This window comes from Xenopus laevis, chromosome 8L (assembly GCF_017654675.1).
Source record: "Xenopus laevis strain J_2021 chromosome 8L, Xenopus_laevis_v10.1, whole genome shotgun sequence".
In the NCBI taxonomy this organism is placed as follows: Eukaryota; Metazoa; Chordata; class Amphibia; order Anura; family Pipidae; genus Xenopus; species Xenopus laevis.
In genome coordinates this window covers 133429693-133457292 of record NC_054385.1, presented here as the reverse complement: position 1 = coordinate 133457292, position 27600 = coordinate 133429693, and the positions used below count along the sequence as shown (strand labels likewise).

Here is a 27600-nt window from a genome sequence, read left to right as displayed (position 1 = left end):
GCTTTGGCTATTGGGACTTGATACTATCACACTGCTGCCACCAATCTGCGACATCTTCATAGAGCATTAGATGGGGTTCAGATCATACATTAGACCAGAACTTCAGGGATGGGTTGGAAAGTGGTGGGTTACTGGAAGGCGCATGCCAGAAGTTTTCAACTTACTCATTAATAACTGGACCCATGAGATTCATTCATTATCTTTTTATACTGAGGTCCATGTCTGAACTGAAAGGTGCCACTGTCCCCTCTCTCTCACGTAGGTCCTAGAGCTGCCTCGGGTGAGGGTCTGGCTTTTGTGGGATGTGTTACTGCAGGACCCAGACCGGTGGCCTCCTCTCTATGTCCTCTGGAAACTGAACAGTAAGATCGGCATTTGCACTTGCTGCCATGAAACGATGACACACAAACACACTCTCTCATACACAAACACACACCTCCATGTACAAACTTTTTGATCCTTCCTCTTCAGGAAACCTCCCCATCCACCTCCATTCCTGGAACCACACTCACCCTTTTACCCTGGATGTTCTGGAGAAGATCTTGAATTTTGTGGGACTCAATGAGGTTCATAAAGCGATTTCCCTGATCATATCCATCTTACAGGAGCAGCCTTCCCCACCACAGAGTATGCAGAGGTATCTACTTCCTTCCCACCGTGTACCACTAATGTGTATATATTGTGTATATATGATGTCACCAGTGCAACAATCAATGAGCTTCTCTCTCTGTCTAGGGGAATATACCGGGAACTGCTACTCCTAACATTGGCTGCCCTCGGGAGGGATCACATGGATATTGGTGAGTACTCTGCCCCAGGCCTCTTTAGTACATACCCCTAAATCTTGCATTGTGAGACATACTACCTGCTTTGCAGAACTGAACCCAGAGCTCTAGGTGAGACCTTACCAGGGATCTATAAAGTGGTATCACTGTCTCTCTCTGTCCCCTGGGGATCGGGTCTCTAGAACTGAACCCAGAGCTCTAGGTGAGACCTTACCAGGGATCTATAAAGTGGTATCACTCTCTCTCTCTGTCCCCTGGGGATTGGGTCTGTAGAACTGAACCCAGAGCTCTAGGTGAGACCTTACCAGGGATCTATAAAGTGGTATCACTGTCTCTCTCTGTCCCCTGGGGATCGGGTCTGTAGAACTGAACCCAGAGCTCTAGGTGAGACCTTACCAGGGATCTATAAAGTGGTATCACTGTCTCTGTCCCCTGGGGATCGGGTCTGTAGAACTGAACCCAGAGCTGTAGGTGAGACCTTACCAGGGATCTATAAAGTGGTATCACTGTCTCTCTCTGTCCCCTGGGGATCGGGTCTGTAGAACTGAACCCAGAGCTCTAGGTGAGACCTTACCAGGGATCTATAAAGTGGTATCACTGTCTCTCTCTGTCCCCTGGGGATCGGGTCTGTAGTACTGAACCCAGAGCTCTAGGTGAGACCTTACCAGGGATCTATAAAGTGGTATCACTGTCTCTCTCTGTCCCCTGGGGATCTGGTCTGTAGAACTGAACCCGGAGCTCTAGGTGAGACCTTACCAGGGATCTATAAAGTGGTATCACTGTCTCTGTCCCCTGGGGATCGGGTCTGTAGAACTGAACCCAGAGCTCTAGGTGAGACCTTACCAGGGATCTATAAAGTGGTATCACTGTCTCTCTCTGTCCCCTGGGGATCGGGTCTGTAGAACTGAACCCAGAGCTCTAGGTGAGACCTTACCAGGGATCTATAAAGTGGTATCACTGTATCTCTCTGTCCCCTGGGGATCGGGTCTGTAGAACTGAACCCAGAGCTCTAGGTGAGACCTTACCAGGGATCTATAAAGTGGTATCACTGTATCTCTCTGTCCCCTGGGGATCGGGTCTGTAGAACTGAACCCGGAGCTCTAGGTGAGACCTTACCAGGGATCTATAAAGTGGTATCACTGTCTCTCTCTGTCCCCTGGGGATCGGGTCTGTAGAACTGAACCCAGAGCTCTAGGTGAGACCTTACCAGGGATCTATAAAGTGGTATCACTGTCTCTCTCTGTCCCCTGGGGATCTGGTCTGTAGAACTGAACCCGGAGCTCTAGGTGAGACCTTATGAGGATTCTGGCTAGTTCTTTTGTTTTTGCCCCTCCTGCAGGTGCATTTGATAATAAATACAAGACCGCCTTGAAGAAGCTGAACAACTCTTTGGGTAAGGAAGAATTGAGAAGGAGAAGAGCCCAGTTCCCTACTCCCAAGGCACTGGACTGTCGGAAATCCTTTGGGGCTACCCTGGAGTGCTGAGTCCATTTTGCTATTAGAACCTGCGGGGAAGCGGCTAGTGGGTTTGCCGCATACACAGGAGAAAGTCCTCTGCTCCAAGTAGGAAGCGCCCAGAGGTGGAGCAGGCAAGAGCTGACAAGCAGAGGAGCATCACTGTGATGTGGATCCATGAATGCCGCCAGAGTAGCCTGGCCAATCTCCATGTGCAGAATCCGTCAGCTGGCGGCACATTCGCTCCATGGCACGGACCACTCGCATTAATCAAATATCTACCAGTATTTCCATGCAGCAGAGGAAATAGAAGGACTGGTGCATGCTGGGTTAGCTGTAGTGCAATAGGGGCAGCTGCACTAACAGCCAATCCCTGAAGAGATGACAGTTGTGTTTGAGCCGCCATGTTTTCCTGTCACATGACCAGTGTTCATACTGCTGATATCACTTGCCAAAGCGGAATGGGATTGTCCGTGTGTCACGTGATCTTCTCAGTCAGATTCGGTTTTTTATTGGGCTGCTGTCATTTTATTGTGAATGGGACTGTGCCGGGGTCAGACTTACTGGACCCAGTTTTATGTTGTCAGTATTAAGCAAATATGTAAATGTTCCTTTAATTTATTTCAAGTCCTCTATATTTTGTTTTTCCCCGAATCGCAGTATTTTACCCCAAAGTGTTAGTTACTCTTTAGCCCTCGGAAGGGACAGTTAACCCCACACGTGGGGCACCTCTGTATATTTTGCTGCTCAATCTTCCATTAAAGGGAACTGTAACCCTTAAGGGTGATGTCACACTACTAATTGGCACAATAAATCTGCTCTGCCGCTGGCGAATAATCTCCTGAAAATGCAATAATGTCAGTTGCCGATGGGAACAAACACGCGTCGCTTTGTTTCTCCGAAGTAGCGAGATTAGTCGCCCGCAGTAGAGCAGATTTATTGCGCCGATCTCCCGTGTGACATATCCCTTCCCTTGCAGAACACGCCCACGAGGTGCCGCACAACTGTCCCTCCCCTGCGCTCAGTGCAATATCACCCCAGCTTCACTTTCTGAAGCTTTTTATTGTCTTGCAATTTGCTGGAAATAAAAACATTCATTTTCTTTCAAATACACCTTTTGCTTTAAAGGAGCTGACACTCTAATGGGACATGTTGCCCCAAGGAGCTGACGCTCTAATGGTATAATGGGACATTTTGCCATAAGGAGCTGATGCTCTAGCAGTATAAATGGAGACCTTGTCCCAAGAGTATTGGGGTATAATAGGAATATGAGGGTGGTACAGAAAGAATAGAAAGGCTGCTAAGAGAGTTGGGGTACTGTAGGAATAGGAGGGGTGCAATGAGTATTGGAATACAGTAAAGATTAGAGGGGGTGCAGAGAGTATTGGGATACAGTAGGGATTAGAGGGGAGTAAGAGAAAAAGGTGGGGGGGAAGTGAGTATTGGGGTACAATGGGGATTAGAGGGGAGTAAGAGAAAAAGGTGGGGTTAAGCAAGTATTGGGGTACAGTAGGAAAAGAAGGGAAACAGTGAGTATGAAGTGTACAGAAGTAATTAGAGGGGGTGCAGGAGGAATCAGAGAGGTGTAAATAATATACAGTACAGTAGGAATAAGAGGGGTGCAGAGAACATTGGGGTAGGAATAGGTGGGTGCAAAGAGTATTGGAGTACAATAGGAATAGGAGGGGTGCATAGACTATTGGGGAACAGTAGGAATAAGAGGGGTGCAGTGACTATTAATAATACAGTAGGAAAAATAGGGGACACAAGGAATAGGAGGGGTGCAGAAAATATTGGGGTACAGTAGGAATAGGAGAGGTGCTGAGAATACTGGGAAACCATGGCAATAGGTGGAATCCAAAGAGTATTGGGGAACAGTTATAAATAAGATGGTGTAATAATATTTGAGTATAGTAGAAATAGGAGGGGTGCAGTGTCAGGATAAAGTAGAGCAGAAAATATTGGGGTACAGTATGAATAGGAGGGGTGCAGAGAATATTGGGTACAGTATGAATGGGATCTGTACAGTGGAAGCAGACAATGAATATGAGGGGTACAGTATTGGCGTGCAGTAGGAATAAGAGGGTACAGTATTGGGGAGCAGACAGTATTGGGGTGCAGTGGGAATAGGAGGGGAGCAGACAGTATTGGGGAGCAGACAGTATTGGGGAGCAGACAGTATTGGGGTGCAGTAGGAATAGGAGGGGAGCAGTATTGAGGAGCAGTGGGAATAGGAGGGGAGCAGACAGTATTGGGGAGCAGACAGTATTGGGGTGCAGTAGGAATAGGAGGGGAGCAGTATTGGGTAGCAGACAGTATTGGGGAGCAGTGGGAATAGGAGGGGAGTAGTATTGTGGATCAAACAGTATTGGGGTGCAGTGGGAATAGGAGGGGAGCAGACAGTATTGGGGAGCAGACAGTATTGGGGTGCAGTAGGAATAGGAGGGGAGCAGTATTGAGGAGCAGTGGGAATAGGAGGGGAGCAGACAGTATTGGGGTGCAGTAGGAATAGGAGGGGAGCAGTATTGGGTAGCAGACAGTATTGGGGAGCAGTGGGAATAGGAGGGGAGTAGTATTGTGGATCAAACAGTATTGGGGTGCAGTGGGAATAGGAGGGGAGCAGACAGTATTGGGGAGCAGACAGTTTTGGGGTGCAGTAGGAATAGGAGGGGAGCAGTATTGGGTAGCAGACAGTATTGGGGAGCAGACAGTATTGGGGAGCAGTGGGAATAGGAGGGGAGTAGTATTGGGGAGCAGACAGTATTGGGGAGCAGACAGTATTGGGGAGCAGTGGGAATAGGAGGGGAGTAGTATTGGGGAGCAGACAGTATTGGGGAGCAGTAGGAATAGGAGGGGAGCAGTATTGGGTAGCAGACAGTATTGGGGAGCAGACAGTATCGGGGAGCAGTGGGAATAGGAGGGGAGCAGTATTGTCGATCAGACAGTATTGGGGTGCAGTGGGAATAGGAGGGGAGCAGTATTGTCGATCAGACAGTATTGGGGTGCAGTGGGAATAGGAGGGGAGCAGACAGTATTGGGGTGCGGTGGGAATAGGAACAGACAGTATTGGGGAGCAGACAGTATGGGGTGCAGTAGGAATAGGAGGGGAGCAGACAGTATTGGGGAGCAGTAGGAATAGGAGGGGAGCAGTATTAAATGCGCTGATGTTATTGTAGTTGAATCGACTCTCTGATTGGTAGTGATAAGTGTCACTTAGGATATCTCATCCGTTCATTGGTAAAGGTTTCTGTCACTTTACGTATGAAGTCCGCCCACCACTGTCATTCTGCTACTGTCTGTCCAGTAACCCAATGCGCCCACCCATACATCGGACTCTTCTGAGCTTCCATTGGTCCGTTCTGCTGCCTGTCAGTTCGTACAACTAATGGAAACCGCAGGGCTCGAAAAATCGTCTTTTTACTTTATTGGATAATTGTCACGTCAATCAGAATAACACCGGCCTTATCTGTGCCTTTTATTGGCTAATGCTTAAACACCGCCTTCCTACTCCAATTCCGCGCCAGGAGCCTCCAATGAAGTGCCTGCTTGTGCCTGCTGGGCGGGTCCCCGGGCTTTGGCTCTCGCCCAATCAGAGTCATTGTTTGTGTGTGGCCGGTGCCTGCCGCAGTAAGAAGAGCCGCACGGAGCCCAGACGCCGCCGCTGCTCTCAGGTGAGACCGGGGATCCAAGGCCTGAGGTGCGGGAACCCACAGGGACAGGGAGCGGCAGCTTTAGCGACACGAGGCACTAGAATTGGCTAAAGGGGGGTCTGAGGGGTCGCGAATCATATTTTGCCTTTTATAGACTGGCGGGGCCCGGGCTGAAGGGAGGGGGGAGGTAATGATGATGGAGGAGGAGGATAAAGGAGGGCTGAGGTGATGGAGGGGAGGAGGGGCTCAGTCATGGACAAGTGAGGGGCTCGAGCACATTCTGATACTGCTGACATCATGAGGGACATGGAGAAAGGACTGGACTAGATGAGCTGATTGGCTTTAACAGGGACATGAACTCATGAGACTGAGGATGAGATGATAGAGGGGAATAGAGGCAGGATGATGGAGAAGGTAAGGGAGAGGAAGAAACGGTCTGGGGTGATGGAGAAGATGAATGACGAAGAGGATGAGATGATTGAGGCTGAGGGGAGATGAAGAGGATGTGATTGGGGTAACGGGAGATGAAGAAAAGGTCTGGGGTGATGGAGCAGGTGAGATGATGAAGAGGATGAGATGACTGAGGGGAGATGAAGAGGTGAAGGTAAAGGGAGATGACTAAAAGGGCTGGGATGATGGAAAAGCCTAAGAAAAGGTCTGGGATGATAGAGAAGATGAATGACGAAGAGGATGGGATGAGGGGGGATGAAGAAAGGGGCTTGGGTGAAGATGAGACAGATCCCAAGACATTGGAAAGACACCAGTCCTCCTACCCTGGATGAATGGATTACCAAAGTAAATGATCTATATCTTATGGAAGAAATAAGATCCTCTCTAGCAGCCCTGGGTCTCCTATCTACACGTACATAAGATATTCTAAAAACAGGACCATTTTGAATTCCAAGCTCAGTCTAACACCCCCTCCCCTATCACCTCTCTCTACTTTTCTCCCTTAACACGATATGTTAACCCGAGAAGTTAGAAGGTTAATGTCTAATATGTAACACAATATGATTACATACATGTATTGTTTCATTTTCATTAATGAAAATAATCTTGGAATACAAAAAAAGAGAGAAGATGAGACAATGAAGAGGATAGTATGAATGAGGCTGAGGTGAGATGAAAAAGGCAGGGATGATGGAGAAGGGTAAGGGAGATGAAGAAAAGAGCTGGGATGATGATGATGATGGAGAGTAAGGGAGTGTCACATTCGGCACCCTAAATCCAGAACCAGTGCTAGGCTCCCTGGTCTCGGCTCTCGCTTCTGCCTTTAACAGCCGCCTTTCACCTCAGTAGGAGCCCTCGGCTAATTGGATGCCGCCAGGTCTTACTAAGAGACGAGCAAAGCTACAGGTTCTGGACGAGCAATGGGGCACCATCGTCTCACCAAGGATACTGGATAGAAGGCAGGCCGGGCCAGCACAAGCAGAGTGGAATAGTCAGACAGGCCAAAATCAGGATTGGAGAGCGTAGAATAATCAGGCAGGCAAAGGTCAGCTTGGAGAGGTCAGAATAAACAAGCAGGCAATGGTCAGATAGGAGAGTTCAGAATAGTCAGACAAGACAAGGGTCAATAAACAGAAGAGCAATAGGATATACTTAGAAATAGCACCAGGAACTAGCTAAATAGAACCTTACAAAGGGCAAATTCTAATACACTGGAATCCCCTTAAATACATTTGAATTTCATGCCAATGCACAATGACGTCATAACGCCAACCCATAAACTCGGAAGCGCGCACCATAGGGGAAACGGCGCTGGAGAAGACAAGACGCGTGCGGCGGGTGTGCCCGCAGAAGGCACGGCAGGGCACCACCGCATGCCAGGGGGTGAACCACTAGACCACCGGGGTAACTATTCGTCACAAGGAGATAAAGAAAAGGGCTGGGTGATTTAAAAGGTGAGATGATGAAGAGGATAGGATGATTGAGGTGAGATGAAAAAGGCAAGGTTGATGGAGAAGGGTAAGGAAGATGAAGAAAAGTGCTGGTATGATAGAGCAGATGAGACAATAAAGAGGATAGTATGAAAGAGATTTAAAATGCAGGGATGATGGAGAAGAGTAAGGGAGATGAAGAAAAGGGCTGGGTGATTTAAAAGGTAAAATGATGAAGAGAATAGGATGATTGAGGCTGAGGTGAGATGAAAAAGGCAGGATGATAAAGTGTAAGGTAGATGAAGAAAAGGACTGGAATGATGTAGAATGATGAGATGTTCAGTTTAACAGGGAGATGAACACATGAGAGTGAGATGATGAAGAGGATGAGAGTGAGGGGAGATGAGGAAAAGGGCTGGGATGATGGACAGGAGGGTGAGCTGATTAAGGTGAATATGGGTGATAAATAATGTGGGGCAGAGAGGAGAGTACTAAGATAAAGGGTGAAGCTGGATATATAAAATGAATAAGGAAGAGATGCTGGAGAAGAGGAATACGGGTGGTCAGAGTTGAGAAAAGACAGATGTACCAGTAGCATAAAAGATGAGCGTGGAGATGGAGAGGATGAGATAATGGAGAGAACATGGGGATGGAGCAGAGAAGCAAAAGGATTTGAGGGATGGGATGATAAAGGGTTAGATGGTGAGAAAGTGATAGAGAAGAATATGGGTTGTTTGGGAATAGAGAGGAGTTGAAAATATGTGGGATGATTAGGGGAAAATAAAAGGATGATGGACAGGAGAACTGGGATGATAGAGGGAAGAGGAAGATGGGGATTAGCTTGATGAGTAATTGGGAGAGCAGATCCGACATGATAAAAGGGAAGATGTGAAATCAATGAAATGGTGTAATTTTAGAGAAGCTGGAAAGATCTGGGAAGTTATGGATGAGGGTGGATAAAAAGGTGAGGAATGATGGAGGTGGGCAGTAGAGATTTATTAATAAATGGTATTGAGGGTTTTAGAGAAGATGTAAGTGGTAAGAGAGCATGGGGCTTGAGATTGCAGGTGTAGGGATGGTAGAATGGAAGGTGCCTCCATGAGATAATGATGACGGAGGGGAAGATGGGTAGGGGTTTAAGGGCAGTGGAGAACATGGGTGAGATGATCTTAAAAAGGGAGTTGTTTATATGTAAAAGTGTTGGATTGTAGGGGAGATGGAGATATGGGAGATGAAAAGATGGGCTGTATGAGGAAAAATGAAGAGTCTAGGAATGAGAGTTAGAACATGACGGCAGTTGGGGTGATGGAGAGCAGTGGGAAGTAAAGGATTGTGGGAAACAGTGTGAGGGATTAGAAAGATCAGCTGCAATGGAGAGAAGGATATGCTGATACGATGGAGAAGGATGGGAGAGTTGGGATGGGTTCAGATACAGTGGGAAGCAATAAGGAATGGAGATTTGTCTGAAGGGGGTGAGAAGATGGAGACGTTTAGGGAAGAGGCCGAGGGGTTGAAAGGGATGAGAGAAGGTGGAAATGAGAAGTTGCTGGGTAAGAAGATGGGGAACATGGAGACTGGAAGGAGATGGATGTGGTAAGAGTGAGAAATTTTGGACAGGGCAAAGGAATATGGAGACTGGTAGAAAAGGATGATGGAGAGAGCAGGAGAGTGAATTAAGAGGAGTTGCTTTGATGAGGCAAGATGCACAGGAATGGAAATATGGAGAAACTTGTATTGGAGATTTTGGACATGATTTGGAAGGGATAGAAGTGAGTGATGGTTACGATGAAGATGGGGTAGAATGGGGGTTAGGAAGATGGGGGAGTAGGTGCAACATTATGTAACTAAGGGGCTTGCAGTGAGGAAGGTGGACCTTACTGAGTTCTTGTCCACACTCGGCTGGGGATAAGGTTAGGAAAATACGGCAGAAGCTGGAGGTTAGGTGGGATTGGCTGTACTAACTGTCAACATAGAGAAGATGATAGAGTGAGACAGTGGCACTTGGGTGATAGGGGAGTGTTTGGGAGTAAGGAGGAAAAAGATGGGGCTAAGAAAGTTTGTAGGAGAACAACTGATTGAGGTATTGGGGGTTGGGGCGAGAGGACAAGATGAGGGAGAAAAACTGAAGAAATGGGGGTGCCAACCAGTCTTACAGATCTGTGTGTTACGGGGTGTCCGTGTTGCTTATGGACATGGAGTCGCTATTTACTGCCATGACTCGGAGTCTTATCAATAAACCAATGGGGTTCATTTGGTATCCACTTAGTGGACCTCCTGAGTGCTGCTCTGCACCTGGGCACTATTAACCCCATGCAGTCTGGAATCTGTCGTTTGATTCAGTATTCGTGGGGGGAGCAGTCTCTGTTTCTCAAGTGCAGTTCAGATTCAGGATGGAGCCAGCACCCCCAAAATGATGTATTTCTGTATTATCCCTCTGGTGCCTAAAGTCCTATCCCCGTGTCCCCAAATATACATAGTAACATAGTAAGGTTCCACCTCTATATAGTCTATATATAACCTGCCTGTCACTTTATCCAGAGGAAGGTGAAAAAACCTGTCTGAAGCCTCTCCAATTCCTCTCCAATTCCTTCCTGACTCCAAAATGGCAATGGGACCAGTCCCTTGGTTTTTCTTTCTGCCAATCAGTAGGAAGCAGCGTGGGGGGGGGGGCAGTGTTATTTGGTTTTGTCCTTTTGCTCGTTAGCACCTGCCTGACATTGAGCTTCTCCTGCTCATCTGCCCCCTGTGCATTGGGCCGGCCTCCTGGCCACTGGGTCAGAACCAGTCTGGGCTCTCAGTACTTGATGTGTTTGTTCAGTGAGTGTGAGCAGGGGGGTCAGTGAGTGTGAGCAGGGGGGTCAGTGCTGGTAGGTAGGTGCAGGTGATGGCACCCAAGGCTTTTGCTGTTGGCGCGATGCCAAGTGATGGAAACGTATTAATGGGTGCCGTGGCATGAGTGTTGCCATTATATTTATTTATATACATATTTATTGATATACATTATATACATTAATTTACATTACATTGATATACATTATATTTATTTATATACATTATATTTATTTATATACATTATATACATTATATTTATTTATTTACATTATATACGTTGATATACATAATATTTATTGATATACAGTTATTTATAGTCCCATATTTATATACAGGGCATTATCTTTTCTCTGTAATCGGTGCATCTGCATTAGGGGAAGGGTCTCGGGGGGGGGGTTCATGTTGGGTGGGGGTGCTATTGTGGAGGGGTAATGGGGGGCATTTAGCAGAAAGTTTGGCAGCGTGACAGTTGGGGCAGGGTGATATTTAGTCCGGGGGGGGGGGGGTCGCCGCACACCTCAATCTGCAAATTAAAATAAATAAGCGGCTGATTCAGCGTCCAGGGGTTTGAAACCAGCTGCAACTGGATTGTTAGCCCCTCGCCATGAATCATGGGTAAAAGTATCCCCCCCCCCAATAAGCCCCCTTTTCCTTGTGTATGTGCCTTTTGTTTAATGTGAGCGAGAGCCTGTGATTGGCTGAGAGTGGTGCCCAGTGTAAGGGCAGGAATCCCGCAGGGGGTGTCACGCTGTCTGTCTGTGCCTCCCCCTCAGCCCAAATCCACTCACCTCCCGTCACTTCCCTCTTTCTCTTTCCTCCTTTTTTCTTCCTTTTTTTTTTTCTCTTTCCTATTCCCACCGCCCCCCCATTCTCCTCTGTGACGGCAGGACCTAGGTAAGAATCCTTAGGAATGCGGCTGGGGGTGTCGGGGCACAAGCACGGGGGATTTGGGGGAGACAATGTAGGCGTCGGGCTGGTGTATGGGGGGCAGGGGGTTCTTTTGTTACTCGCTGGTGTATAGATGAGTATTTCAGCTAATTGCTTCCTCCCCCCTCCCTCTCTCTGTGAATGGAGCTGAACAGCTGATGGGTGTCTGGAGCTCACTTGCCCCGTGGGCTTCCCAGGCCCCTCGCCCCCCCCCACATGCCTTTCTATAGTGCCAGGCCTCTGCGTCATTCAAGACCTGACGGAAGGGTCTGGGATGGGGGGGAGGGTGACCCCCCTTCTTCCCTTTCTTCCTCCCCCTCCCCCAGCCGTGTGGGGGAAAAGGAGGAGGAGGGGGATTTTTGGGCTGTCTGGCCCACGGAAGAGAAGCCACGAAATGGCAGGTAAACGCTGCAGGTTCTACTCCCTGGGGCATGATTTGGGGCAGCGTGGGTTCCGTTGGGAGGAGATTATTGTGACTGGTGTGTGTGTAGCCGGTGCTGATGCAGTGCTGGCCCAGTGTCAGGGGGAGTCACAGTGGCTACTGGATCTATTGCAGTGAGCGGGTGCCATGTACTCGCTGCTGCCTGTGCTCCGTCTCCTGCCCCTGCCCTGTGCCGCTGCTGATTTACAAACCCCTCGTCTGTCTGCCCTTGTAGCCCCGTGTGCTGGAAATGTGCCGGCAAGAAGGGAGTGAGCCAACGTAGCCCCTGGGTGCTTCACTGCCTGCTCATTCAGGTGCCCCACCATACATACATATATCTGTCACTGACTGGCAGCTAGTGAAACTGCCATGTCTCTTGTCATTCAGCTCTATTTCCCGTTCTAGTTCAGCATTGTAGGCACCGCTGTGTCTTCTTCTGAGGAGCTTGCAATCTAATTTGGGGGAAGTTTCCCTGACAGGAGGAAGGAAAGAAAGTGTTGGGGGGGGTTAGGTGGAACTTTACAATTTCAGTGGAGGGTGTTGGAGTGTATCTGGGCAGTGCCTTTCATCACTCAGTTCTGCTCCCCAGGTCCTTTATCTTTCTTCCCATATTGGACTTCAGGGGGCCCTTCCTGGTTAATCTGCCTTTCCTCCCATAATATCCAGATGGTCACCCACCTGCCTCCCCCCCAGCTTTATACACATAAGCCCCCTCTCTGATACCACAAACAGTGAGGGGTGATAGAGATGCCAATGTATATACACCTGCGTTCCATATACTCCTGCACCATCTTCTGCCTGGCCTTTGTGTCTGCACTCACTATATCTCACTGCTTATAGAGCCTGTCCCAGGTTTCGTGCCCTACATCAGATAGGAACCAGACTTGGCCTCAGTTTGGCACTGGCCATGTGTAGTTAGGTGCTCCTCCCCTTAAATTATACAGGAGCTTGACTCTGATAATGCGCAGTCTGGTGGTACCCCTAAATTAGATATAAAATGGTTCAGGTTAGAGTCAGACAGGCAGGATTATACCAAGGAGAGGTGTGAGTGAGAGGACTCCCTAGTGGGCAGCATTATATTGATGAGAGGCTGGAGGTTCAGGTGAGAAGAGCTCAGTGACATGCAGCATTATTTTGAGGAGAGGCTGAAAGTCCAGGTAAGGGGACTACATGGCAGGTAGCATTATATTGATGAGAGGCTGGAGGTTCAGGTGAGGGGACTACGTGGCAGGCAGCCACCGGCATTATATTGAGGAGAGGCTGAAAGTTCAGGTAAGGAGACTACGTGGCAGGCAGCATTATATTGAGGAGAGGCTGGTGGTTCAGGTGAGAAGAGCTCAGTGGCAGGCAGCATTATATTGAGGAGAGGCTGAAGGTTCAGGTAAGGAGTCTTCGTGGCAGGCAGCATTATATTGACGAGAGGCTGGAGGTTCAGGTGAGAAGAGCTCAGTGGCAGGCAGCATTATATTGTGGAGAGGCTGAAGGTTCAGGTGAGGAGGGTCAGTGGCAGGCAGCATTATATTGAGGAGAGGCTGGCGGTTCAGGTGAAAAGAGCTCAGTGACAGGCAGCATTATATTGAGGAGAGGCTGAAGGTTCAGGTAAGGAGACTACGTGGCAGGCAGCATTATATTGATGAGAGGCTGGAGGTTCAGGTGAGAAGCTCAGTGGCATTGTATTGACGAGAGGCTGGAGGTTCAGGGAGAAGAGCTCAGTGACAGGCAACATTATATTGATGAGAGGCTGGAGGTTCAGGTGAGGTGGGTCAGTGGCAGGCAGAAATACATCTGGGAGTGACTGGTATCACGTTTAGGGACCACAACTCGTAGAGTTTAGGGTAGGGACATATGTGAAGGCAAAGCTGCAAAACCTTCCGGCAGGTGTTAAACAAACAGGTTTATGAGACTACACTTTATTAAGTTTCAGGCAGGGGTAACAGCAGGTAGCAGGTACTGTACTGAGGCAAAAGAAGCTAAGGTTGAGGATAAGTATTGCCACAGGTAGTCAAGACAGGTTGCAATCCAAGGTGCAACACACAGGGTTAACAAGGAACAAAGTGAATTAGTCTGGGCGGCAGTGTATAGACAGTCGGGGCAGACCAACGTCAACCAGGGTGATTGGATCAATATAAAAGTGAAAATTGTAGGAAAGCAGAAGGGCTGCCACCAGAAAGTATAAATTTGGACTTTTCAGACTGCTGAGCAATGCAAAGAGGTTCCAATGTAGGTACTGTGATATCATTCACAGCATTGATGAGAGGCTGAAGGTTCTTGTAAGAGATGTTTGGTAAAAGTTCAGGTTAGGGGAGCAACTTGGAGGCAGCAATACATTGAGGAGATGCTGATAGTTCATGTGAGAGGAGTAATTTACTGGTCAGAGGAGTCACTGACAGACAGTAATGAATTGAGGAGAGAATGAAGGTTCAGGTGAGAGGAGTAAATCACTGGCAGGCAGCAATGCATTCAGAATGTTCAGAATAGGGGTACCAGCAGGCATCAATACACTAGAGACTTCAAGTGGCGAGTCAACGAAGGCCAGGATACAAGAGAGAGATGGTAATGAGGAGAGGACTATTAAGGTGGCCATATGTTACAGTTACCATCTTTTTTGCATCCGCTGGTCAAAGACAATTTGTTTTCTCTATAAACATTAAGGACTGACTCATCAAATATGTAGGTAGAAACAATAGACTTCTCCCTCTGTCTGACAATTCCTCAGAAGCCCTTTGCCTTTGAAGGCACCCGATAAAAATTTTCCATCTTTTCCGATCGACGAGCCAATCGACCTCCAAGTCTTTTGCCGATATCGGTGTATGGCCACCATTAGGCACACTGGTAAATAGGATCACCAGAGATTTTCAGAAAATGAGTACAGCATTGTTAATAACACCCAGCTGATGGTGTCCCCATCTTTAGGTGGCATCAGCCATTCTTGATAATTGTCCTTACAATCAATGTCTAAAGGTGGCCATAGATGCACAGATAATATCGTACACAACAAACTGTTTTTGGTGCGTGGATGGTGGGAAACGAGCCGACCGATAGCAGAAGACTTGGATATCGGTTGATTGGACTGGATGGAAAATTTTGATTGGGTGCCTTTAAAGGCACCCAAACATCGGCCATTGTTAGTGCTGGTCAGATACAGGTAGAATTCTATTGATTCTATACGTCTATCTGACCATTCAGCTCTACACGTGTGTATTGAAACCAACAATCTTTCTTGGAAAGATCTTTTCCAAGAAAGATCGTAATTGTTACGTCTATGGTCTCCTTAAGACTAATCTTGGAATTATTCATTTTAAGGATGGACAGAGTGACAGAAGACTCCCTTCGACTCAACCTCCTGAAGAGGGGTCTGGAGCAGCCTGATGATCGAGAGGATGTCCTGGCCAAGCAGCTGAAGATGGAGGGACATGAGGCCATGGAGAGGCTGAAGATGCTGGCTCTCCTTAAGAGGAAGGACCTTCCGGGCCTTGAGTTGCCCCATGAACATCCGGCCAAACAGGACGGGCTGAAAATGTACGAGGAGAAGCTGAATGGCAGCTTGCGGCCTCATGGGGATGGTCGGACAATGGGAAGGCACGGCAAGGAAAACATCATTGAGGAGCCAGTAGATATGAGCTCCAGGAGAAGGTGAGCGTGGGCACAATTCAGCAGGAACAGCCCCTAAGTTTGCTCATAGTCTGTACAGAGAGATCCCATAAAACTATGGCAGCATAGGTATTCCCTGAACTAAGCACAATTCAGCAGGAACAGCCCCTAAATTTGATCATAGTCTGTACAGAGAGATCCCATAAAACTATGGCAGTATAGGTATTCCCTGTACTAAGCACAATTCAGCAGGAACAGTCCCTAAGTTTGCTCATAGTCTGTACAGAGAGATCCCATAAAACTATGGCAGTATAGGTATTCCCTGTACTAAGCACAATTCAGCAGGAACAGTCCCTAAGTTTGCTCATAGTCTGTACAGAGAGATCCCATAAAACTATGGCACATAGGTATTCCCTGTACTAAGCACAATTCAGCAGGAACAGTCCCCTAAGAGCCTCTTTCTCCTTGCCATTTTGCAGTTCTTTCTCTGCCATCTTGTGCCATCTCTCCTGTTAATTACCCGGCACAAAGAGCTTGGCTCATGCTTTGTCCCTCCCCCTGTTCTGTGCCGCGTCCTGCTGCTCAGAGCTGGCGTCTGCTGGGACTCATGTTGTTTCTTTAGCACCTCCGCAGAAGGAGGGACCAGGCCATCTGGCGGTGAGAAGATTCCTTGGCACAGAGTGGCCTCTCAGCCATTGGCGCTGGTGATCTCCATGCAAGACAGAGAGAAATTCAACTGCAACCGCCAGCAGCCCCCAACTGGCAGTCTGGAGATTATATGAACTGAACTGCCAGGACACACTGGTGCTGCATGACATATTAGTGTTCCTTTAGCAAGTTTATTGTGTGCCCAGAACATTCCTTCTCTGTATATTTGTATTTATACATATGGGAGGAGGAGGTGCCATATTGATTCCCTTAGACAGTACAGTATGAGGGTATAGTTTATTGTGTGCCCAGAACATTCCTTCTCTGTATATTTGTATTTATACATATGGGAGGAGCCTGGAGGTGCCATATTGATTCCCTTAGACAGTACAGTATGAGGATATAGCTTATTGTGTGCCCAGAACATTCCTTCTCTGTATATTTGTATTTATACATATGGGAGGAGGAGGTGCCATATTGATTCCCTTAGACAGTACAGTATGAGGGTATAGCTTATTGTGTGCCCAGAACATTCCTTCTCTGTATATTTGTATTTATACATATGGGAGGAGGAGGTGCCATATTGATTCCCTTAGACAGTACAGTATGAGGGTATAGTTTATTGTGTGCCCAGAACATTCCTTCTCTGTATATTTGTATTTATACATATGGGAGAAGGAGGTGCCATATTGATTCCCTTAGACAGTACAGTATGAGGGTATAGTTTATTGTGTGCCCAGAACATTCCTTCTCTGTATATTTGTATTTATACATATGGGAGGAGCCTGGAGGTGCCATATTGATTCCCTTAGACAGTACAGTATGAGGATATAGCTTATTGTGTGCCCAGAACATTCCTTCTCTGTATATTTGTATTTATACATATGGGAGGAGGAGGTGCCATATTGATTCCCTTAGACAGTACAGTATGAGGGTATAGCTTATTGTGTGCCCAGAACATTCCTTCTCTGTATATTTGTATTTATACATATGGAAGGAGGGAGGTACCATATTGATTCCCTTAGACAGTACAGTATGAGGGTATAGCTTATTGTGTGCCCAGAGCATTCCTTCTCTATATATTTGTATTTATAATAATATTAATAGTCCCAATTATACTGTGCCCCCCAGAGAGTAATGGGATTGAGCTGTTCTCACTCACTATAATGACTGATGCCCCCAGTGGATAATATAGAGACTTGCGGTCACCAGGGACCAACCAACGCGTTTCTTCTGTGTTTGCTCCAGTGAGCAGGATCGAGGGGTGCTCACCCCATCCCCAGATATCATTGTGTTGTCGGACAACGAGGCCTCCAGCCCCCGCTCTGCCTCCCGATTAGAAGAAAGGATCAAGGTGGCCAACCTAGATATGTTTAAGGTAAGTGGCACCTGGGGGTGGAACTTGGCCAGTGAAGTCTGAGTGGGGGTAGAGCCTTCCTTTTCTGGGGCATTAAATGTCGGCACTATAGTCTCCCCACACGTGTCCCCGTCCTACTCACATGTGTCCCCGTCTCCAGGGGAAGAATATGGAGGAGCGTCAGAAGCTGATCAAGGAGCTGAGGGATGAGCTGAGGCTGGAGGAGGCCCGGCTGGTTCTACTGAAGAAGCTCCGACAGAGTCAACTCCAGAAGGAGAACGTCCTGCAGAAGGTACAGCGCCCCCTGGCTGTGGAACGAGGGGCTGCACTTGGATATATCTGCACTGGGGTATTAGAGGAGGAGCAGTTCTTGGGCTGAGATATTTGGGGCATTACATTGGAATGAGATATTGGGGGGGTTGGGTAATGGCCTTTGTTATATTTGGGTGGTGGGGCTGGTTTATTTGAGGTGATTCATTCTTTGAGAGAATAAGGGGTGACATGTAACAGATCCCTGTGCTGTGGCCCCTTTCACTGACCCACTTTCTTTCTTACGCCAGAATCCAGTGGCCCAAAACGCTGCTACCATTGTCCAACCGTCGCCTGCCCACGTGGGCCAACCTGGCCTGTCCAAAATGCCCTCCCGGCCGGGGCTTCCAGGTCTGGATACCCAGAGTATGCGGAGTGTACCGGTGAGGATCACACCCTGTTTGTAAGGATATTAAAGGGAAACTTTCATGGGAAAACATTTTTTTCAAAGTAAAAGTGCTGCTTCAGCAGAATTCTTCACTGAAATCCATTTCTCAAAAGAGCAAACAGATGTTTTAATATTTGAAATCTGACATGGGGCTAGACATATTGTCAGTTTCCCAGCTGCCTCCAGTCATGTGACTTGTGCTCTGATAAACTTCAGTCACTCTTTACTGCTGTACTGCAAGTTAGAGTGATATCACCCTCCTCCTTTTCCCCCCCAACAGCTAGGGATGCACCGAATGCACTATTTTGGATTCTGACGGAATCCGTCAAGAAAGATTCAGTCAAATACCAAACGGAATCCTAATTTGCACATGCAAATTAGGGGTAGGAAGGGGAAACGTTTAACTTCCTTGTTTTAACGTAAAGTCACGTAATTTCCCTCCCGCCCCTAATTTGCATATGCAAATTTGGATTTGGTTCGGCCTGGCAGCAGGATTCGGTCTAATCCAAATCCTTCTGAAAAAAGGCAGAATCCCGAACCGAATCCTGGGTTCAGTTCTTCCCTACTAACAGAACAATGAGAAGGTAACCAGATAGCAGCTCCCTAACACAAGATAACAGCTGCCTGGTAGATCTAAGAACAACACTCAATAGTAAAATCCAGGTCCCACTGAGACACATTCAGTTACATTGAGTAGGAGAAACAACAGGCTGCCAGAAAGCAGTTCCATCCTAAAGTGCTGGCTCTTTCTGAAATCACATGACCAGGCAAAATGAGCTGAGATGCACCTACACACCAATATTACAACTAAATACACTTGCTGCTTCAGGAATGACATTTTATATTGTACAGTCAATTATTTGCAGTGTAAACAGTGTCATTTAGAAATAAAAACGACACAATAAAATCATGACAGAAACCCTTTAGGTGCCGATCCCACTTATTTCCCCTTTACCTCCCAGTAACCCAGGCAGCCGGTGAGTAGTAGCAGTGGCCCCTAGTGGTGATCCAGGAGACCTGCATCTAATTATTTCTCTGCTGCTTTTGTTTCTTTCAGACTCACAGTGTCATTAGAACGGCCAACTCGGCGCATCCTCACATGTTACTGTCCCAGAGGGTCATTGCCCCCAACCCTTCACAGATGCCAGGCCAGTGTGGGCCCCCCAAAGCCAACCTGATCCGCAGCAGCACCCCGAGTATAATCCAACCCATCAGCTACCCGCAGGTAAGGACCACGTTGCCCCTGGACTTATTACAGTTTGTTCTGCAGCTCAAGTGCTCACGAGTCTCCTCTTGTGTTGCCCCTACAGACCAGCTCTACAATCCAATGCCAGCGCTCCGCCTCCTCCTCCATCTACATGAACCTCGGCTCCCACATGCCCCCTGTCAACCGAGTGTCGTCCCCACTTCCCAGCCCAAGTGCCATGACGGACCCTGTAAGTTCACAGGCGGCTGCTAAACTCGCCCTCCGCAAGCAGCTTGAGAAGACCCTCCTAGAGATCCCGCCCCCGAAGCCCCCGGCTCCTCTACTCAACTTCCTGCCCAGTGCGGCCAATAGCGAATTCATCTACATGGTGGGACTGGAGGAGGTGGTGCAGAGCGTCATAGACAGTCAAGGTCAGACACATGGGGGTGCAGAGACTTGGGTGGGGCTGTATATGCCAAACTGGGCCCCCTATACTAATACCTGTTTTTATGCCCCCCACCCACAGTGAAAGGCTGCTCCTCCCTCCTGCACATGGATCCATTCACCTGCGCTCAGTGCAGAACAGACTTCACTCCTCACTGGAAACGGGAGAAGAGCGGGAGGGTCCTGTGTGAGCAATGCATGACGTCCAATCAGAAGAAAGCACTGAAGGCGGAGCACACCAATCGGCTCAAGAATGCCTTTGTCAAAGCCCTGCAGCAGGAGCAGGTGTGTACCCCAACTTTACTGGCTGGGAGAAGTGGGGGATTTTGGAGTACATTGTGAAGGGACATGATGTAGTGGACTGGCAGCGAGTAAGGGAGTGGGGTACAAGCAAGTTGTGGGGTACAAGCAAGGCGCCTGGAAGGGAGTGGGGTACAAGCAAGGTGCGGGGGAAGGGAGTGGGGTACAAGCAAGGCGCAGGGAAGGAGATTGGTTAGAACTGGGCTTCAGGGACTAGTTAGGGTGCTGCTAGTAATGGAGGTGTTGTGGCCCTGGGGTGCATATAGAGGACACGGGATATATGTGATGTTCTGTTAAACAGTTGTCACAGCACAGTCGGACCCTAATGTGAGTCTGTCCATACTGCTCTCATGTGAATTAGTCCCTCCCACCAGCTTTCACCCTACATCTTTGTTTGGTGGGTGCCATTGTCCCACACTATTGAGATATCAGGACTGTTCCTTTCTGATTCGCAGGAGATTGAGCAGCGATTACAGCACCAGGCGTCCTTGTCCCCTGGCACCCCACCTACTGTCTCCTCCAAGCAGGACAACATGATAAGGCATCACAGCCTGCGGCAGGTATGATACAGACGGTTGTATGAAATATCAGGAGGCTCATGGGGTCCTGACCATGTTTTAATTTCCTTCTTGTTTCTGTTCCAGGCCACACAGTCACACAATTCGCTGCAGCGAGGTCTCACCAACGCCAGGGCCATGCTCTCTAACTTCGCTCAGGCACCGCAGCTTCCTGTTGCCGGCGGGTTACTGGCCATGCCAGGTGAGGGGACTGGGCCTAGACAAGTGCTGATTGGGCCCTTGCATTTATGCTTCCACCGTGAATAATTCCCATAATTCCTTCTCACTTGCAGGAGTTAACATTGCGTATCTGAACGCTGGAATGGGGGGCCACAAATCCACCAGCCTGGCAGATCGACAACGTGAATACCTTCTGGACATGATCCCCCCACGTTCCATATCGCAACCCATCAGTGGTCAGAAATAGCCCTTCTATGCACTGACCCCTCCCCTGCAGCGACTTCCCCATGGCGTGACCCGGTGAGTGGACTGAACCAGCTCCAGACACAGAGTAAACCCGGCCGCACCCCCAAGCAGCGTATTAAGGATTTTAAGTGTTTGTGCTTTACCCCCCTCGGACTCGGCTTCGTTCATTTTTGTCTTTTTTAATCTGATTTTTATTTTTGCTGGTGACACAAGCTTTCTATGATGTTTTATTTCCCCTTTCTTATGAACTTTGTGCTGAAAGTGACTGGCCGGGGGCCATATGGGTGTTTTTTCATAAAGAAAAAAAATATTGAAATATCTGCCAACATGATCGTCCGATGGATTGGAACGGCCTCTTCGTGGATGTTGGGGGTCAGGCAGTTGAGTGGTCGTCAGATGAAGGGCAGGTGCTAATGGGGGGTAACTTTTTATGGAAATTCAAGATGGCCGTCCAGTGGCGCAGACTGGTGCCTCAGAGTTCTGATTTCTGTTAAAGTGAAACTTTCCTTGTTTTCCCTGGGAGCGCTACTTTGTGGCCCCGCCTTTCCTGCTCACCGATGCTGCCACCGCCTCCTCCTCTCTGGAGGCGCAGTATGATGTCATCATTCAGGGCTTATCCTTAAAGGAGAGGCATTACCCCCCCACCATCGCCTCTATTTGCACTACGGACCTATGAGACTTAAAGAGGAGCCAGTGGTACTTTCATGGACTACCAGCCACTCCTCCCTGTCCCTTGGAATTGACCGTTCCACCTGGATTTGTGGCATAACCAGACCTGGCAACGGTTTCACCCCAGATGCACTTCATAACATACAACCTCTTCAGGCACAAAAGATCAGCTTGGGGTCTGGTCATGTGTCAAGGGGTGTGGGGTTTGAAGGAAAACATTAGCCATGGAGGGCTTTTATCATTGCCAGTAACCACTGCTGGGGCTGTTAGTAGTTGCCCCCTTTATCCGAGTGCCATCACTATAATGTCTGCACTGTGCCCCGGGGAAATGCACAGGTTAAATATTCCCCAGTTGTATTTCAAGCTGGACAACAAGAGTCCAACAAGCACTTAGCCCTTTGAATACAGAGAGGTCACATGACCATAAGCTAACCCGCGAAACAAATCAGTGTTCAACTCCAGGCGGACATGGCCAGATTCCTAGCCGACCCCTGAGCTTCTTCCTGTGGAAAAACAAAAGTATTTAGTACACAGGTTAAATATTGACTTTATGATGGATTCATTGTGAGGTCTTAAAGTACAGTCAATGGTTTGATGGGGTAGTTACCCTTTGAAAATAAGTCTTTAAGGGTTTGCTATTCTGAGCGAGTTCCTTTCATTCCATGCAGCAGTTCAGGTGGCACTGTTCTATGGCACGCTATGGAAATATACATTCTTTCAGCGACACTGGCGAGATATGGTACAACCGGTAACTTCACGTGACAAAACCAACAGTGATCTTCAAAAGAAGGTTCTCTCTGATCCGTGCAACCTTCGTAATGACCTCGATTTGCTTTACAACTTGAGTTTGAGCCGTAAAAAAGCAAATTCTTTCTAAACGCTGTTCTGTCGGAGCCGAGGTGGGTTGAGGAGAAAGGGGTGTTTGGGAAGAGGGCGTGAACTTAATGGGCTCCCCGAGGAATGATGTTTTGCAACACTTAGTGAAGTTGAATATTCAAGGAAGAATAGTTTGAAGGTTAACAAGAGTGCAGCAAGGTGGAGTTTAGACAATGGTTGGGGCAAAAACAAGACCGCCCACCTGCTGTTGTCCAAATTCCAATAAATCATCCCCTGCCGCTATGCATTGGCGCACGTGCGGAGATGATGTACTACCTGACTCCACATCCACGTGTCAAACCAAGCCATGGTGACTTTTTACATTCCTCATGTGGACCTTCGATCATGTAGATCTTACTCAAGGTCGCACCCCAGTATCGTTATCCAAGGACAAAGTTCAGTATTTCCCTTCCAAACCCCCTTCTTTCTCTCTATAGGAAGGAACTCAGTATTTCCCTTCCAAGTTCCATCACACGAGGGTCCAGCTCAGTATTTCCCTTCTACTCCTTTCTCCCAAGGAAGCAGTTCCAGTTCTATCACCCAAGAAACAAGCTCAGCATTTCCCTTCCAAGTTCTATCACCCAAGGATCAAGTTCAGTATTTCCATTATTTCCCTTCAAAGTTCTATCACCCAAGCATCAAGCTCAGTATTTCTCTTCCAAGTTCTATCACCCTAGGATCAAGCTCAGTATTTCCGTTCCAAGTTCTATCACCCTAGGATCAAGCTCAGTATTTCCGTTCCAAGTTCTATCACCCTAGGATCAAGCTCAGTATTTCCGTTCCAAGTTCTATCACCCAAGGGTCAAGCTTAGTTTTTCCCTTCCAAGCTCTATCACCCAAGGATCAAGTTCAGTATTTCCCTTCCAAGTTCTATCGCCCAAGCATCAAGCTCAGTATTTCCCTTTCAAGTTCTATCACCCAAGGATCAAGCTCAGTATTTCCCTTTCAAGTTCTATCACCCAAGTATCAAGCTCAGTATTTCCCTTCCAAGTTCTATCGCCCAAGCATCAAGCTCAGAATTTCCCTTTCAAGTTCTATCACCCAAGGATCAAGTTCAGTATTTCCCTTCCAAGTTCTATCACCCAAAGATCAAGTTCAGCCTTTCCCTTCTAATCTTCTCTCCCAAGGAAGTAGCTCAGTATTTTCTTTCCAAGTTCTATCACCAAGCATCAAGCTCAGTATTTACCTTCCAAGTTGTAATGGCCAAGGAAGCAGCTCAGTATTTGCCTTCCAAGTTCTACCACCCATGGATCTAGCTCAATATTTCCCTTTCAATGATCCCAAGACAGCAGCTCTGTATATCAATTCCAAATTTTATCCCCCAAGGATCAAGCTCAGTATTTCTCTTTAAATGTTCTCAACCAAGGACACAACTCCATATTTTCCTTCCTGTTGACACTTCATTTTATACTCATTCTTGTAGGTAACAGCCATCCCAGTATTGCTAGATTAAAGTGCTACAATGATATCCAGCATCTCATACCCCACTCTCTTATGCAATGACTTTATTCTCCCTCCCGATAACTCTCCGCTGAACTGTTGTATTTTAGTGGTGAGGGAAGGTACCTTGAGATTTCATTTGTTTCTATGAAAGTTAAAATCTTTATCTGCAGCCGTAACGTGCTAATTTCGCTTCTGTTTCCATGCCAGTGGCTCTTTCTTTTCTCTCTGTATATAAAGCTATTTCTGGACAAGTAAAGTCAAAATAAACTACAGAAAAAAAAAACTGTATATTGTGTAAAAAATAAAAAAAGCAAAAAAAGGTCAATTGAACCCACACGGACCAGAGTTTAATAGTGTGCGACTTTGTCATTGTATATTGTAGCGTGTGTGCACTGAACAAAAACGTGCAAAAGGCAGTGTCTGACTCATGAGAACGTTTTGGGGACACATTTTTACTAAAAAAAATTAGTACCTTTATACTGGAAGTGAAATCATTTTGTTTAGAAAGAAATATTCTGTAGAGAAACAGTTTGGCAGTTTGGCAGTTTGTTGATTCGCTTCAAATGTCTAACAAAAAGCTCACTTGCTCAAAGTGAAACAGTTCATTGAATACTGGAACTGGATTCATGATTTTGTTTAGCACAATGAATTCAGAAGAAAAACAGTTCATTGATTCGCCTAAATGTGTCCAACTAGAAAGTTCACTTGCTCAAAGTGAAACAGTTCATTGAATACTGGAACTGAATTAATGATTTTGTTTAGCAAGATGTATTAAGAAGAAAAACAGTTCATTAAATCGCCTTAATGTGTCCAACTAGAAAGTTCACTTGCTCAAAGTGAAACAGTTCATTGAATACTGGAACTGAATTCATGATTTTGTTTGGCACAATGTATTCAGAAGAAAAACAGTTCATTGATTCGCCTAAATGTGTCCAACTAGAAAGTTCACTTGCTCAAAGTGAAACAGTTCATTGAATACTGCAACCGAATTAATGATTTTGTTTAGCAAGATGTATTAAGAAGAAAAACAGTTCATTAAATCGCCTTAATGTGTCCAACTAGAAAGTTCACTTGCTCAAAGTGAAACAGTTCATTGAATACTGGAACTGAATTCATGATTTTGTTTGGCACAATGTATTCAGAAGAAAAACAGTTCATTGATTCGCCTAAATGTGTCCAACTAGAAAGTTCACTTGCTCAAAGTGAAACAGTTCATTGAATACTGGAACTGAATTCATGATTTTGTTTGGCAAGATGTATTAAGAAGAAAAACAGTTCATTAAATCCACTTAATGTGTCCAACTAGAAAATTCCCATGATCAAAGTGAAACAGTTCATTGAATACTGGAACTGAATTAATTGATTTTCTTTAGCACGACATATTCAGAAGTAAAACAGCTCAATGAATACTGGAATTGAATTAAGAGATTTTGTTTAGCAAGATGTATTCAGAAGAAAAAACTCATTGATTTGCCTTAACGTGTCCCAGTAGAAAGTTCACTTGCTCAAAGTGAAACAGTTCATCGTATACTGAATTAATGATTTTGTTTAGTAAGATGTATTAAGAAGAAAAACAGTTCATTAAATCGCCTTTATGTGTCCAAGTAGAAAGTTCACTTGCTCAAAGTGAAACCGTTCGTTTACAACTGAAATGATTAATTAATTTTGTTTAGCAAGATGTATTTGGAAGAGAAACAATTCATTGATTTGCCCTTGTGTCCAACTAGAAATCTCAGTTCCAATATTCAATGAATTATTTTATTTAGGAGGATGTATTTGAGAGATGTTTTTAAAAGAGAAACAGTTTATTGATTCGCCTTAATGTGTCCAACTAGAAAGTTCACTTTCTCAAAGTGAAACAGTTCATTGAATACTGGAACTGAATTCATGATTTTGTGTAACAAGATGAATTCAGAAGAAAAAACTCATTGATTTGCCTTAACGTGTCCAACCAGAAAATTCACTTGCTCAAAGTGAAACAGTTCATGCTTTCTGGAGTCAATGATTTTGTTTAGCAGGATGAATTTAGAAGAAAACCCGTTCATTGCTTCGCCTTAATGTTTCCACCTTGAAAGTGAAACAGTTCATCCCGTTCACCTTAATATGTCTGACTATAAAATTCACTTCCACTGGCATTTATATTGTCCCCTGTGTGACACTGCCTCTTGCACAGATTTTAGTTGTCTCCCCCCCCCCATGAATTTGGGGCTCCAAAATCCTGTTCATGAATCTAGGTTTAAGACTGCGTGTGGTTTTTATCCACAAACTCGCCCGCAGTGGCCGATAACCGGGATAAGTGAAATAATACATTTTTTGGAGAAAGGATTTAAAAAAGAAAAAAACCTTTGTAATATTTATCACTCACAAACTCCGTTTAATAAAGAAAGGAACGGTTTATAACTTTTTATTTGGCTGTGGGATTTATTTCACCTCCATGGACTTCCAACTAAATGAACCCCATACTGTCTGTACCCCCTTATTCACCTCTACATCTTTCCAGAGGACACAACACCAGATGTTATCCTGTTTACTCAGCACTGTACACTAAACACTGCCCAAACAAATCATAAATACAAGTAAATTCAAAATTACAGAACATAAAAGTGAAAATGTGATTATTTTCAAATTCAAGTTTTTTTTAAGGTAATTTATCAATTGAGAAAAAAAAACTTGAAATAAAAAATTTGGAAAAATTGGTTTGCAGAAAAAATTCAGAGATATTTTGGACATATTGAAATTGCGTATTAGAATGTGATTTTAGTGTGATCAAGGTTTTCCAGTTCAACTTTTTTTGTATTTGGATGATTAAAATAACTAAGTTCAAATTGGTTTGTGGGGGTTTTTTTAATTAGAAAAAACTGAGAATTTGAAAAATCAGATTTCAATAAATCTGTCCCAATATCACAATATACAGCCTTTTTGAACGTGAGTAAGGCTCATGCACATCAAAATAAATTTTTAATCCACTGAGAAGCCTTCTGCTTCTTATCTGGATGCCTCACAAAGGTTTCAGCTGGGGAAAGGAAGGGGTTTGTTCATGCAGAGCCTTCTAGTGCACTATTGTGCTATGCCCAGGGCTCCTGACTACAGTAACTACTGCCCCCCCCCTCCGAAGACAGCCCTGGCCTCTCTGCCATTTTATGCAAAGAATTGTAACTGTAACTGAAGCTCCATTGCAATCCGCCCTCGGGCAGCAGAAGGAATATTTCATAGAATGAAGAACTGGAAGAATCTGTTGGGAAATGGTTGAGAAGAGACTCAAGAATGATTCTCTATGGAAGAATATCGGGATAGAAGAGGGATGGTGGGATGCAACAATGTTTTGGGGGGGCGTGATTCGGAAGTGGATCTAAGAAGAGTGGAGGAGTTGCCAGGAACATATGGAGACACGAGAAGAGATGGAGTGAGGTGCAGAAGAATGAAGGGAACATCTTGAGTCAAAAGTTATTATAGATA

At 46.3% G+C, this 27600-nt stretch overlaps 2 protein-coding genes across 3 annotated transcripts in view; both read left to right on the top strand.

Moving 5' to 3' along the window:
- The window catches only part of dennd4b.L (DENN/MADD domain containing 4B L homeolog), a 37902-nt gene extending 34553 nt beyond the window's left edge, over positions 1-3349 (top strand). For both annotated transcript variants that reach the window (XM_018231714.2, XM_041573818.1), the window contains exons 26-29: positions 263-362; positions 472-637; positions 736-800; positions 2125-3349. In XM_018231714.2, coding sequence (XP_018087203.1) covers positions 263-362; positions 472-637; positions 736-800; positions 2125-2270 — 477 coding nt within the window. In that variant the 3' untranslated portion in view covers positions 2271-3349. The remainder of the gene's footprint in view (positions 1-262; positions 363-471; positions 638-735; positions 801-2124) is intronic.
- Positions 3350-5709: 2360 nt separating this feature from the next.
- LOC108699631 (transcriptional repressor p66-beta) lies at positions 5710-26549 on the top strand. The gene is made up of 11 exons (XM_041573817.1): positions 5710-5937; positions 15254-15583; positions 17438-17567; positions 17707-17838; positions 18107-18238; positions 19301-19468; positions 19554-19860; positions 19956-20158; positions 20629-20733; positions 20818-20932; positions 21024-26549. The coding sequence occupies exons 1-11, from the start codon at positions 5726-5728 to the stop codon at positions 21155-21157; spliced, it is 1968 nt and encodes a 655-aa protein (XP_041429751.1). The 5' UTR covers positions 5710-5725; the 3' UTR covers positions 21158-26549.
- Positions 26550-27600: the final 1051 nt, after the last annotated feature.

Bases quoted from the DNA above. Each gene is read 5' to 3' on its own strand.
- LOC108699631 (XM_041573817.1), top strand. From the start codon at position 5,726: ATGCTTAAACACCGCCTTCCTACTCCAATTCCGCGCCAGGAGCCTCCA. The intron at 19,469-19,553 runs GTAAGGACCACG...TTGCCCCTACAG, and splicing joins AACCCATCAGCTACCCGCAG to ACCAGCTCTACAATCCAATG. The intron at 20,933-21,023 runs GTGAGGGGACTG...TCTCACTTGCAG, and splicing joins CGGGTTACTGGCCATGCCAG to GAGTTAACATTGCGTATCTG.